At 42.5% G+C, this 14,504-nt stretch overlaps 1 protein-coding gene across 1 annotated transcript; it reads right to left on the reverse strand.

Annotated features, from left to right (window-relative positions):
• Positions 1-4,468: 4,468 nt before the first annotated feature.
• On the reverse strand, positions 4,469-5,359 carry LOC144486495 (putative G-protein coupled receptor 139). The gene has a single exon (XM_078204537.1). It carries the CDS (start codon positions 5,357-5,359, stop codon positions 4,469-4,471), a length of 891 nt encoding a protein of 296 aa, XP_078060663.1.
• Positions 5,360-14,504: the final 9,145 nt, after the last annotated feature.

A 14,504-nucleotide genomic window follows, 5' to 3' on the forward strand; every position in this document is an offset into this window, starting at 1 on the left:
TTTTACTGATGTATTCCGCGTGAATAGTTTGTCCACTTGTTATAGCTGATGCCCCACCGTCAGATCATGAAATGTCCCCAGTCCAGTTGGACAGCGAGCATGGAAATCGAAGTGTTAGCCTGAAAACATTTCGGAAAACCTTCTAATCCCTGTGCTTTATTCCAAAACTAACACATCTGATTGGCAAATGAATGGGTTTTAACACTCGTCACTATATATATATATATATATATATATATATATATATATATATATATATATATATATATATATATATGTTTTGCATAGTTTACACATCTCTGCAAATTTGGAACTCTATCTCCGGTATTTATTGGAGCCCAGTGGAGTGCCCCACATAAACGTGGCCATGCAAAATTAATTTCACAAATCCAACTGAATTAGTTCATTCATTCTGCTCTCAAGGCCTTGCGAGCTATGCTCATATCATGGAAAGAGAACATGGCGTTGAGATAGCGGTATGTTTGGTATTTTGTTGGCGATGTTTTCTGTCATATAGCTGAATGCAGAGTTGCCACACTTTATATTTGTGTTCAAATAATGCCGCTCTTCAGCTGCTTACCATTTGGTTAAAACTTTGCGTTGCCCGCAAAAATGACAGGAAATGAAACCGCTGCTCCTGACTGCTGCAGACTGCGGCCCGCAGACATTTGGATCCGAATCGCCCCGTCATCGAATTTAGCCGTTGAAATCTTCATGTGCAGGCTTTTTAAAATTCCAAATGTTGTCATCCAATAACACATTGGTCTCTCCATTGCTTGGCTATAGTTAGGCCCACTGCTAAGTATATCAGCAGCCAATGTTGCGAGGACGAAGCCTATGATTGAACCAGCAGCACATCGTCAGTCCCAGGTTAGTTATTTTTGATTCTAGTTTTGAGAGGAATGAGTGACAGGTTTGTGCAGCCTGAAGCAGCTGCAGAATCTTGGCGGCTGGAATGATTTGATTTGATCAGGCCGCACTTCCTGAGGCCCGAGGTAGCGTCTAATTGAATTTGTTCCGGTATTGGGGGAGGGGTGTGGTCAAATCGCCAGTGCGGATCCTAGGGAAGTTAATGCGGGACTGAAGGGAGATCTATCGGGATGGACCGGGAACTGGGGAAGTCGCGGAGAGGCTGGGATGTGTGAAGCCATAGCTGGCCTGGGATGTGAAAGTCACAGCTGGCTTGGGATGTGTGAGTCACGGGAGAATTGGGATGTGTGAAGTGATGGCGGACCCAGAGAGAGAAAAGTTTCGTTGGGTGCAGACATGGTGATCTGGCCACGATGCGGCAGTGAGAGTTTTTGCGCAGTGAGAGTTGTTTTTTGTGAATTCCTGCGCCACAGTGAGTGAGACCGTGTGTGGAAGTCATTGTGTGTGTGTGTGTGTGTGTGTGTGTGTGGGGTAGACAGAGTGAGTGGTGTGGCAATCAGAGTGAGTACCTGTGTGTGATGTCAGTGAGTGTGCGTGACTGAGTGCGTGACTGAGTTGAAGTGAAATTGAGCGATTTTGTGCGCGCAGCAGTAAGAATCAGTGAGAGTCAATGGCAGTGACGGTATGTTTCTGTAACGTTGAGTGTTGGCCTGTGTGTCACTGAGAGTGGGTGTACATCTGCAGCATTGAGGAAATGAGTGAGGGAGAGTGACTGCACCTTACTCTCAGTCCCACGACTCTCCATTACTCTCAACTTTCTCCACCAAGATATACACAAGAACCAACGCGCAGTGACTGAGGATGAGTTAGTGAACAGCTTGAGACTGGGAGGATCACATAAATGCTGAAACCTTCGCTTGGTAATGTTTGCTAAATTTTCGCTTCAACTTTTCAAGTTAATGAAGTGACATTATTTTCATTTCTCTCAGCATTTCAAAATAATGTTCATAAAGCCTGAAATATATATTGACGTTCAGTATATTGTGGTGTCAAGTTTTATTATTCCAAAGTGTGCTATCAGCAACTTGATGGAGAAAACATGCAAATATGATTCCCCAAACGACAAGTTTGCAAGAGCCAGATCCAGAACTAATAAAGCGAGTCCAGTGATCACAGTCTTTGCATCACACAAATCTATTGCATGCACCTTAATCTCTGCACTAATCGCTCACATGCACAATGGGGATGTGGAAGAATGAGATTCTCAATCTCGGCTCGGACATTTTCTGTGAAAGGGAACAATTTGTTCATTTTCTTTTACATTGTTGAGATAGGAACCCTCCGCAGTTCAGTGTATAGTTCACATGGTCAGGCAGTAAGCTACTGATTCACTTGGGAAATAATTTACTCCGCTGAATTGTTGCAGTATTTCTGACCGTGTGGCGGGAGGTTTCCGATCTATTTCATGCTTTTAGAAACTTAATTTTTTGGACCACAGACTGCTGCAAACGAAGACTCAATAAACACATTTGCTCCGGAGAGAGAGAGAAAAAAATAGACTGTGTGATGATGCATCTAGCAAAGCATTAACCTGCATGTGTTAGCAAACGAGTTGGCATATACAGCGTTAATAACAATTTTCGTGTTGTCTGATGCTCTTATTCTATGGTATCTGAAATATATAGTTTCAGTCTGTATAGGATATTTCAGGAACTAAAACTGGGGGTCGTGTAATTCTGAATAACGAGAACGAAATGTGAGTGTAGAAACTTGGGAATAAGGGCGACAGCGGTTGCCCTGCAGATAAATTGGGCAGTAAGTGGGCTCAGGGGCGGCATTTTGTTGCAGAAGGCCGAATAAAGGGAGATCTCCCGGCGACAGGAAGCATATTTACCGGGGATATAAAAAACTGTAGAAAGCCGAGCTAAGAGGAAATAAAAACGAGAAGGAACAGTTGGCATACGGGGAAATTTCGGTCGAGAACAGAGAATAATTAATCACTATTCCGAGCCAATTACAATTAAAACAGAAAAAAAACGAACTGCCACTGCTGCAAATGTGAGAGAAGGAAACATAGAAATGGAGGCAATATTCATCACCTGCTGAAGCGTTTCCAGAGAGAACGAGAGATAAGGATTTTCTTCTATTACCTTTGATCGAAGTGGGGACAATAAAGGGAGAACTAGGTTATTCCAGTGCTGTTGAGCAACAATTATCAATTGAAAATCTAATCTGATAAACTTGTTAAGGCAAAATATAAAATATGTATTTCGGGCAGCACAGTGGCACAGAGGTTAGCAGTACGGCCTCACAGCGCCAGGGACCGGGGTTGAATTCCAGCCTCGGGTGACTGTCTGTGTGGAGGTAACGCATTCTCCCCGTGTCTTGCAAGGATTTCATCCGGGTGCTCCGGTGTCCTCCCACTGTCCAAAAATGTGCGGATTCGGTTGAGTGGCCATGATGAATTGCTCCTTTGTGTCAGGCGAAATAGGAATGTAAATATGAGGGGTTATGGGAATGGAACCTGAGTGGGACAGTTGTCGGTGCAAGTTCAATGGGCCAAATGGCCTCCTTCTGCACTGCAGATTCCATGAGTCCAACTACTTTCTCCAATGTTGCTTAACATTTGAACACTTTTCATATTAAAGTGATAACCTGTATTGATCTTGCGCTTTCAACATCTCCTGACGTCATCAAGAGATATAGTGTCAAATAGACATGTATTAATCTTTAATCTGTTTTCGTTTCCGTAAGTTAGGACATTAGTCATACTAACACTCGCGTTTTAAATACACCTGAGTGCTCAAGTGAAGCTCGACTGTTCATCTTTCATCCAAATGATCGCATCAAACATAATGGCACTTTCCATAAGTACGGACACTCTATACAGGACGACATTCAAAACAGATTATCCAACATAGCAGCTGCAGCACCGAGTGTACAGCATTCCCAGCGCACTGGCATTCTGAAATCATTCCACTTGTGATGGAAAAATAAACAAGTGAAAGCAGAGAAGTGGCGTTCTACTTCACCGAAAGTGGCACATCCGTTTCTGTCCCCACATGTTACCTAAATACTGCCGACTACCACAAGCTCTGTATGACTGTACGTCCTAAAATAATTGATGAGCTTGCAGACTCCAATAATTATCACAATTTTATTGCAGGACCATAAATGTACTTCAACTTTCGATCGATATCAATAAGATATAAACTGTAATTATTTCACTGTGAAATTACAATTATAATTGTAATTTCTGCTTAAACCAATTGTGTTGATCTATTTTCCTATTTTACAACTTCAGGATAAAGTGGTAAATGCGGGGTCACTTTTAACATTTAAGAAAAACTTGGACGGGTTCATGGATGAGAGGGGTGTGGAGGGATATGGTCCAAGTGCAGGTCAGTGGGACTAGGCATAAAATGGTTCGGCACAGACAAGAAGGGCCAAAAGGCCTGTTTCTGAGCTGTAATTTTCTATGGTTCTATGGACTACAATTTCTAATTACAAATCGTTTGGAAACAAATATAGGTGTGAATTAGTTGCATCAATTATAATTTGTCTGTGGGATGATACATTCGCGCCATTGCCTGAATATTCAGTCACGTGCAGCAGTAGTTTTAGTAATTAGATTTTTCCCACATCGCAGCGTCCCTCTCAGCTCTGCCCTGAATTTGGATTGGGTTAGAGCGTACATACACGTGCTGGTACAGCAGTTCAGTGTACTGAGCATGTCAGCGCTTTCATGAATCACAGCAACAGGGTGGTTGAAGTCGGAGAAACTGTAGCTTTCAGTGAGCCGTGAGAAAAGGAAGAGGCCGATTGTCGGCATCCACAACAAGATGAAACTCGCCGAGGCAGCAAAGAGCAACACCAGGGCTTTCCTCCGATTCTGCATCTCGGGGTCCGCAGAACTCTGACCATCTCCCCGGAATCCCCGCCGGACACGACTGGCCGCCAGGACGTGCCTGACTGTCAACAGGTTGAGCAGCACCACAGCCAAGTAAGGGACTAAGGGATTTAAAATAATGTTCATCCAGTCAAATGCTCTCCAGGCCTGCTTAGAGTCAATGCTGAGACCGTTTCTCTGTTCGTTTTGCAGATTTTTATGATCATAGTAATGTATATTTGTGAAATAATTTGGGATGCTTCTCAAATATGTCGCAAGATAAATCACCACAACCACCAGAGCTGCAGATTTCGGAGTACAGTAAGTTCCTTTGAACTTCTGGCAGCAGATTGCCACGTAACGGTCAAAAGTGAAGGACACGGTTAGCCATACTGAGCAGTCAATCACAGCGGCACTCATGAAGGAGTTGAGGCCGTAGGCTACGCTGTTAAGGTAAAACACCTGTGGGAAATGGGGAACCAGTATATGGTTGACCAGAACAAGAAATGAGAGGACCAGGACGTCTGCCGTGACCATGGCGACCAGGTAGATAGTAGTGCTCTTGCACAGACCGCAGTCCCTGAGTTGGAGTGTTAGCATCGTGATTAAGTTGGCTGAAATAAAGAACAATTCAGAGAGGTTAGACAAAAGAGCTACAGACTTAGACTGAGTTCAATAATGTAAAGCCAATGTCCTTTGGCTCAAATGCAATATTTATTTTACCACTTTTATATGTTTGTAATAGCCCCCACCTTGTAAACTTCAGACAACCTGCAGTACAGCATTTCTCCTCCATTTTTATTGGAATCCATGCTTCAACATTGCGGTCTCTATTATCTCTGCAACTTACGCCTATAACTCGCTGCCACGTTTCTCTTCTCCATTTAGATGCTTTGTAAAATGTCTTACATGACGGCAAGGTGAGATCTTTAGTGATAGATATCCATAGCTGGATATCTGGATGTCTTGGCAGCTAAACAAACGGAGCACAGAATGCAGACAAGAAATCAAGGATTCTCCAGCGCCGAGATTTGGAAGACTGCAAATATGAAAGATGGTCGTGATGTTGTATTAAATTAACGGTGCACTGGAGGGCATGGCCATGGAAGAAATTGGAAGTGACAATGCGAATGTTACATGTTAACGTGCAGTCCCAGGGCATTAGGAGGAAGACACGGAGAATGTTAGCCTTCATTTCAAAGGGGCCGAGTGTAGAATTGTGGAACGTGTTCAGCGTTGAAAATAAGTTTTGTGACACAACCTAGAATTCTGTGTGGAGCTTTGCGCTTCTTACCCAAGGTTTGGAATACTTGCATTTTTAGAAGGACTCAGTGATAGCAATCGCGAGCTTTTGACTTACAAGGCAACGTTCGACATGTGGGGACTATAGAAATTAGAGTTCTGAATTGTGAGAGATGAAACAGTTGCAAACATTAAATATTCTGGCGGGAGCTTTTCAGTCCAAATGCAAAGTGCATGCTTGCACCATATTACATTTACTGAAGGAAATATGTTACTTTAATGCAGGCAGTTGTGGTAAGGTTAACTACAATGATTCACTGCAGAGAGCGAGTGTCTTATGAGGAAACGTTAAACAGGTTGGGACACTGCTCGTTGGAATTTAGACGAATGAGAGGTGATCTCAATCAAATATACAGAATTTTTAAGGAGCTTGACAGGGTAGATGCGAAGAGGATGATCGACCTCATGAGAGAGTCTAATGCTACAGGACATTGTTTCGGAACAAAGGGGAACCAATTTAAGAATGAGAGGATGATAAATTATTTCTCTTGGAGGATTGTGATTCCTTAAAATTCTCTGCCCAGACAGCAGTAGGGGCAGAGTCCTTGTGTAAATTTAAGGTTACAGAGTGTATTTATTTATTAGTTACAAGTAGGGCTTACATTAAAACTGGAATGAAGTTACTGTGAAATTCTCCACAGTCCAGCGCCTGTTCGGGTCAATGCACTTAACCAGCACGCCTTTCAGAATGTGGGAGGAAACCGGAGCACCCGGAGGAAACAGATGCAGTCACGAGGAGAACTCCACAGAGACGGTGACCCAAGCCGGGAATCGAACTAGGGTCCCTGGCGCTGTGGAGCAGCTGTGCGAACCACTGTGAGACCGTGCGTAAGACTGAGTTAGATCGACTTTTCATCAAAAAGGGAATCAAAGATAATCGGTAAAAGGTAGGAAAATGGACCTGTGGAATCGGATCAGCCACGATCCAATTGCATTTGGAATATTGTGTTCAGTTCTGGTCACCTCACTATTAGAAGGATGTGGAAGCGCTGGAAAGAGTGCAAAGGAGATTTACCAGGATGCTGCTGGTTTGGAGGATAGGTCTTATGAGGAGAGGTTGAGGGAGATGGGGCTGTTCTCTCTGGAGCGGAGGAGGCTGAGGGGAGACTTACTAGAGGTTTATAAAATAATGAAGGGGATAGATAGAGTGAACGTTCACAAGACTATTTCCTCGGGTGGGTGGAGCTATTACAAGGGGGCATAACTATAGGGTTCATGGTGGGAGATATAGGAAGGATATCAGAGCTAGGTTATTTACGCAGAGAGTGGTTGGGGTGTGGAATGGACTGCCTGCAGTGATAGTGGAGTCAGACACTTTAGGAACATTTAAGCGGTTATTGGATAGGCACATGGAGCACACCAGGATGATAGGGAGTGGGATAGCTTGATCTTGGTTTCAGATAAAGCTCGGCACAACATCGTGGGCCGAAGGGCCTGTTCTGTGCTGTGCTGTTCTCTGTTCTATGTTCTATGCATGATGCAGTCGGCTCTCGCGGTCGAACAGCCTGCACCTGTTCCTATTTCGTATAGTATTATGGTCGAGTGTGGGATACCACATAATAGACATTCAGTTGTAAATATGCTATTTCCCTTTCGTGCTACGCATGCACAATTGTATATTCACTCAGAGTGCCATTAGTGTGTAGAATTATCTTCCCAAGGGAGCAGTAGCGACAGGGTCATTTGATACATTCAGGACTAAATTAGGTTAATATTTGGATCCACACTAAGCCAAAATTTATGGTGTAGAGCACGATAGTAGAATGAACACCACAGTCGGATTTTGAATGTTGTGATTGATTAACGTGGAAAGACAGAATAGCGCTCCCCTACTCTGTTCCGCGTATTGTAGTCTCATTATTTCTGCATAATTGGACATTATCTGAGTATTGCAGTAGGCTCATATTTCATTCTTAGTTCTCACCACAGTTATGATCTTGCCGGCAATATCCACTCTCATACCCCCATTCACTCGGTGTTCTGAAAGTTACATATGGTCAAACTTCCTAATCCAGTTCAGGCCGTGAGGAGAGACACATTTACAACTTATTTGGATGTATGCCAAATGGCTGCCATGCATTCGAGGATATTACCGCGCTATTGTTTTCTGAAGATAATCAATAGATTTCGTGTTTGCTTCCAATTTTGGACGGCATGTTTGCCTTGTGGCACACTCAAATAGTATGCATTTCTGCTGCCTTTTAGATGAAGCCTGGTAAGTGCTGCGGCAAAAATGCAGAGTCATTTGTTGGTATTGAGCGAAGGAGAGGACAGAAGCAGTTGGCGAATGCTAAAATGGCAGGAACAATGTCACAGTTCAAGTAGATTTCTATGTTTACATTATGCATGTTCGCACATCATATTTGCTGCTCAAAATCTGATACTCCTTACTCTGGGGGTGTAAGGACTAGATTGTGCAACTGCTTTGAGAACACCCCAATTCATCAAGACCGACCCATATCTCCAGTTACCAGCCGGTTAATTCTATACCTGGCAGTCACACTAACGTCACTATCCATCGGCATGATGCGGAGATTCCGGCGTTGGACTGGGGTAAGCACAGTATGAAGTCTCACAACACCAGGTTGAAGTGCAATCGGTTTATTTGGTAGCACAAGCTTTCGGAGTCTCGCTCCTCCTTCAGCTTCACTCACCTGAAGAAGGAGCGAGACCCCGAAAGCTTGTGCAAACAAATAAACCTGTTGGACTTTAACCTGGTGTTGTGAGACTTCTTAGTGTGCTATTCATGGGCTACAGCTTTGTTCGATTGAGGCTGAGTGCAAGGCTGCGGTAGAGCAGCATATGTTAATATTACAAACTTGATAGATCTCTGAACTCAATATTCATGTCAACTATATCAAACCATAGTTTATGCCGCAATGCCTGCATAATTTTGTTTATGCCGATTTGCCTGCTTTTTTTTCCTTTTTCTATTTTCCTGCCTTCCGACATGGCTTTCATTCTTCAGCGATTCACACCCACACTAGGTAAATCCCTTACTTATTTGTTGTAACTTTTACCCTTCCATTTGTATTTTGTACCATAAAACGTGTTGCCATTTAATCTCCCCTACCTTCACCCCCGCAGTTCGATTTTTACTGCCCTCCTCACTTCCTCTTGCACAACGTCCACCATCAATCTCTCTTCTTGAATTTCTGAAGAAAACGGCTTTGAGCTGAATCGTTCAGTTTGGATCTTCACAGATCCAGCCACATTTTCTGAATATTTCAATCATGTTTTTTTTTCCTTCTTCATGACGTTATGCAACAAAATGCTACAAGAGGGACTAATCCAACAGCGGATGTGAACAAAGTCCACATAGACACCAGACTAAAATAGAGTGTAACTGAACATTGACTGCTTCCTAACTATCATGCTGCTGTAAAATTGATAAACGAAATCAACACACTACAGTATTGTGTGTTAAAATGGACTGCGGACAATTATGTCTCATTACATGCGGAGTCAGTGGCATCGTATTGTTGTCAATGGACTAGTAATCCAGAGACCCCGGGTAATGCTCTGAGGGCAAAAAGCGAAAATGCTGTAAAACTCAGCAGGTCTTGCAGCATCTGCAAAGAGAGGAAAGAGCTGACGTTTCGGGCTCAGATGACCCTAAGTAAAAGCTAAAATGCTCTGGGTGAGTAAGTTTGAACCCCAGTAATGTTCTATAACGGGTTCACGAATGTATTAGAGGGAAGGACCTTTGGTGTCCTTATTTGGTGTGTCCTGTATCTGATCTGCAGCATTGCCTTCAGGGATGGGCGATCAATTACTGGCCCAACAGGCGACGGCCGTATTTAATGCACGAATAAAAGAAATCAGTCAAGCATCACGTTCTAAACAATATCAGAGAAAATGGGTCAGGAAAATATCAGAATGAAGTCACATTTGGGTAGCACAATTGTTACCACTGCTGCCTCACAGCGCCAAAGACAAAGGTTCAAATCTGACGTCCGGTGAGTGTTTATGTGACGCTTGCACCTTCTCCACGTATCTGCGTGGGGATCGGAGAGGTAAACTTCCAACTATCTCAATAAAATAAATGCATGTTCATGTATTAATGATCAGTCTGCGGGATGTCTGCATGAATGCAGCAATTGCATTTTTTTGGCGAATAACCGTTTTTCTCTGTCAGATGCTCCTCGTTTTGCTGAATTTAACCTGCATTAACTATTCATCTTATTTCAGATTTCCAGCATTTGCGTGATCAGAGAATTTGAAAACAGATATGTTACTGCAGCGGGATGCAGTGCAGATCGGAGAACACAACAGCCATTGGTGAAGTCAATACAGAATACTAGAAGAGTTCAAATTTGCAGCCGGAGAGAAGGAAAATAATGCATTATCTATACCGAACTCACAGAAGGAAGGATTTATGTCTTATCAATGGAATAAAGTGAAGATGTATAAACAGAGTTTAACACTGACTGAAAACAATTTCACAGCTTACCGGGTATACATAAAGCCGCGATGATATAGTAAAAAACATATCGAATCCTTAGAATTATTGCTTCCTCCATTTGATGTCCCTTCTGTGTGTGTTTGCTCACTGGCAGAACACGAAATCATTTTCTCAAAATACGTCCCGTTACTTATACACTATTAATAATTCCAGAGGGATAAATAGTTGTGTAATTCGCTACATCAATTACAGTACATTAAACAAACATTATTTTTTCAGCATTTTTACATGGCAGCCAAGACGGCTTATTTGAGGAACATCAAAACCCAGGACATGAAGGCTTCAGTCACTTGGAGACCACGGGTTACTATCATTATATTTCACTTTCAAAAGCTCATTTAACAATTGCATAGTATATATTTTCCGGGGATATAACATTGAGAACCTCCACTGATATGTCCATTCACAAATTCATGACAGAAATGATAGTGTGTATTCATGAATCACACAAGGATTTGAGTTTCTGTTTCCACAAAGTTTTCTGCACTGTATTGATTCTTTGATTCTATGATTTATACCTCAAACTATTCAAACCCTGCCAACAATCCATGTGTATCCTTTTTCTACCGTCAAAATATGTTCTTATGCTTGTTTAATTTATAAAGAGCGTACCCAACGTCCTCTCTGTGTCTGCTTCATCTCCCTTCATCAGATCGCACCCACAGCAACAGCCAAGTCACTCGATTGCGACCTTGAAAGTTTTAGTGAAAAATTGGAAATCTATTACCGGTGCTTAAATTACGATCATATTCAGATTCTCAGAATTTGCATGAAATTTGCTTTACTCTAGCACATTTACTTTATTTAACAGTGCGTACTTTAGTGGCGATGGCATTGTCTGAAGTTTGGAACAAATCTGTGCGAGTTTTGGCTAAAAGAAAAACACAATTTAGACGAAGCAGCGAGTTTAGGACCTGAAGTAGTTGAATAAATTGTCAAATGCACAAGGCTGCAAAGTATTTAACCGGACCCGAATCAATATTACTCAAGTTTGTGTTTTGCTTCACAATGGCATTTGAGCAGTCCAAGGATTGAAATGTGGACATGTGTGAGAAATATGTGTGCTGACTTGGCTAAAGAAATGCAAGGTGAGGCCGTGCTTGTGGAATGAAAGTAGATTTTCAGTAAATTTGTCACCCAGCCGTCACAGTTTTATTTTTTTTTGTTCTGCTTTGCCTTCTGCACCCCTCTCCTACTTTAGAATCCAAGCATTTTCTACTCTTTTTCACCTCCGAAGAAGAGTCAATCTCACGAGGTTAACTGACTTTCTCTGTCTCCACAGAAGTTGACCGAATTTTTGAATCGTTACACCATGTTCTGTTTCCTTTGAGAAACCAGTAACTCCACTCAATTACCTCTTATTCTTTTAGAATGTGGAAAATCACGCATTTTCTGAATATTTGGAGCTGATGTGGAGTTCATTTTAATGGTCAGAAGTTCAGTATGAAAACTTCAACAAGTATGATCCTCTCAGGGAAAAGGAGTTGGGGGCGTGAGGGTGGGGGCGGGGAGCGGGGGCGGGTGGCGAGGAAATATTTCTGAAAGATTATGAAAAGGTCTCAGGCAATGATTGACAAAATGATGACTTGAGGTAGCGAAAAAGAGAAAGAAAACACGCCAGGGAAAGTTTGTTTTAATTAATTAAAGATTTTGAGCGAATGGGCGGCACAGTAGCATAGTGGTTAGCATTGCTGCACCAGGGACCCGGGTTCGATTTCCTGCTTGGGTTACTGTCTGTGCGGAGTCTGCTCGTTCTCCCCGTGTCTGCGTGGGTTTCGTCTGGGTGCTCCGGTTTCCTCCCACGTTCTGGAAGATGTGCTGGTTAGGTGAATTGTCCCGAACAGGTGCCAGACTGTGGCGACTCCAGAAATGTCACAGTAACTTAATCGAAATGTGAGTGTAAGACTTGTGACAAATAAATAAACCTTTAACTTCATGATTGTGGCAGACATTGGAAATGATTGCGGAAAGTTCTTGGAGGAGGGCGGAAATGTGGGTTAGTGTCATTCAATGGCACGTTTAGCTGAACATTTTTGCAAATGATTCAGCCTTTCCTTCAGCACCAATGTGCTGATTTCCCCCATTGGTGGGCATCGGGATATTTGTGGATCCTCCTCCAGCGTGTCGAGCAGAAATCCCGATTTGATGTGCCAGATTTGCAGAGCTAAGATAACATGCGTCAGTTGTCGAATTGCACAGTTAAGTCTCACAACTGCAGTATATCAATTTGGCATGCAAGTGGTCCTGTTGTTTACTATCACATACTTGGCATTTAATTTAAAATTGTGCCCGCTGAGGCTCCTGGGATACCTTCTTGGGCCTGAAATCTGTCCACAGATTGATGTGAATAATAGAGGACTACATTGAGAGAATCTGCAAAATTCTTTACTATTATTCCCTTCTTCCGTTATTTCATGAGCTCTTCAAATGTTGTTCAGTTGATTTTTTGTTTTAGCCTTGGCACCCTCTGGAAACTCGATTATTTTGCGGTCAGAGCATATTATGTTGGAAAACACATGGATTGCATGAGTGGATTGAGATTTATGATCGTGAGGAAATTCAGGAAAACGAATTGGGTCACGCAAGAAATGTTTTTGGGCGAATGGCTTAGAATTGATATTGCTAACTCAACCCAAATACTGAAGAGCAAAAATATTTATGTCCTAGGCTAAATAACATTAATTCCTGTCATTGAAAATTAGCATTATTACACTTGCAACATAAAATTTCCTTCTGTACGTATCAAGTAACCCAGGCATTGAACAAATTAAAGTTTAACACTGGCAAAAAGGAAAGTATGGCTTTTTCATTAAACAATAAGAATAACATGAATTCCTCAGAATGAAAGAGAAAATGTACAAAACTATGTTTTATTAATGTGGTCAATCATGAATCGGTACTTGTAATGACAGTAAAGGTGAGCATGGTGATGCATCTGGATTACATAGTGACCAAATAACTGATTCAATTCATACAAACGCATCAATGCTGAACACTGCAGGTTTGAGAAGATCAATTGATTAATGGGAAATTCGGAACTGGACAAACATTGTTCAACATTCAGGTCTTACCTGGCTCATTGCACTCTCGGAGCGCAAATGCTTTAATCGTGTTGCGTTTCTAGTTAGGAATACACAAGCTGAACACTGGAATGACCTGCAATCAGTTACGGATACACTGTTCTCATTCTGTATGCCCGCTGACACAATGCAAGTCTCGGAAGGATTGTTCATCCGATAGTGAGCTGTGGGAGACTGTGTTGAGTGACAATGTGAGTGAGTCAGTTTTGCAGATATCTAGCTCTATTTATTGGGGACGTGAGTTCAGGTACACCACGGTGCCTCGTTTACGTTCATCAAACAAGAATGTCTAGCTTGCCTCAGTAATGGTGGCAGCCTTAATGTTGCTTCAAAATGACATCTCGTTCACTGATGCTTTTAAATGAGTGCCGCATGTTCTCATCATCGCATATTAAGTATTTGTGACTCCAGACAGCGAGATTTGTTTCCGCTGAACACTCCACCGAAATGACCTGGTGAACCACTCAGTTGTGCAGGAATCACGGTGGGAAACAAATGCTGATATTAGAAGTGACATCCACGTTCATTAAGGATTAAATAAATAAATGTAAATAATCGCTAGACTGAACTGTTTCTCAAATTTAACATTGAATTTGCATTGATTAATTGAATATACAATGACCTATGTGGAGTATGTGGCGGCACAGTGGTCTCAGAGCAGCAGGACTTGGAATCGATTTCCGGCTTCTGTCACTGTCTGTGTGGAGTTCACACATTCTCCCGGTGTTTGCATGGGTTTTCTCCTGGTGCTCCGGTTTCCTCCCACACTCCAAAGATGTGCGGGTAATGTGGATTGTCGATGCTGAATTGCCCCTTCGGATCAGGGGGATTAGCTAGGGCAAATGCATGGTGTTATGGTGATAGAGCCTGGGTCGGATTGCGGTAAGTGCAGACATGA

The sequence above is a fragment of the Mustelus asterias genome, unplaced genomic scaffold (genome assembly GCF_964213995.1).
Source record: "Mustelus asterias unplaced genomic scaffold, sMusAst1.hap1.1 HAP1_SCAFFOLD_370, whole genome shotgun sequence".
NCBI classification, from domain to species: Eukaryota; Metazoa; Chordata; class Chondrichthyes; order Carcharhiniformes; family Triakidae; genus Mustelus; species Mustelus asterias.

What these genes read in the sequence shown, in the direction of transcription:
- LOC144486495 (XM_078204537.1), bottom strand. Translation starts at nt 5,359, where the DNA reads ATGCTAACACTCCAACTCAGGGACTGCGGTCTGTGCAAGAGCACTACT.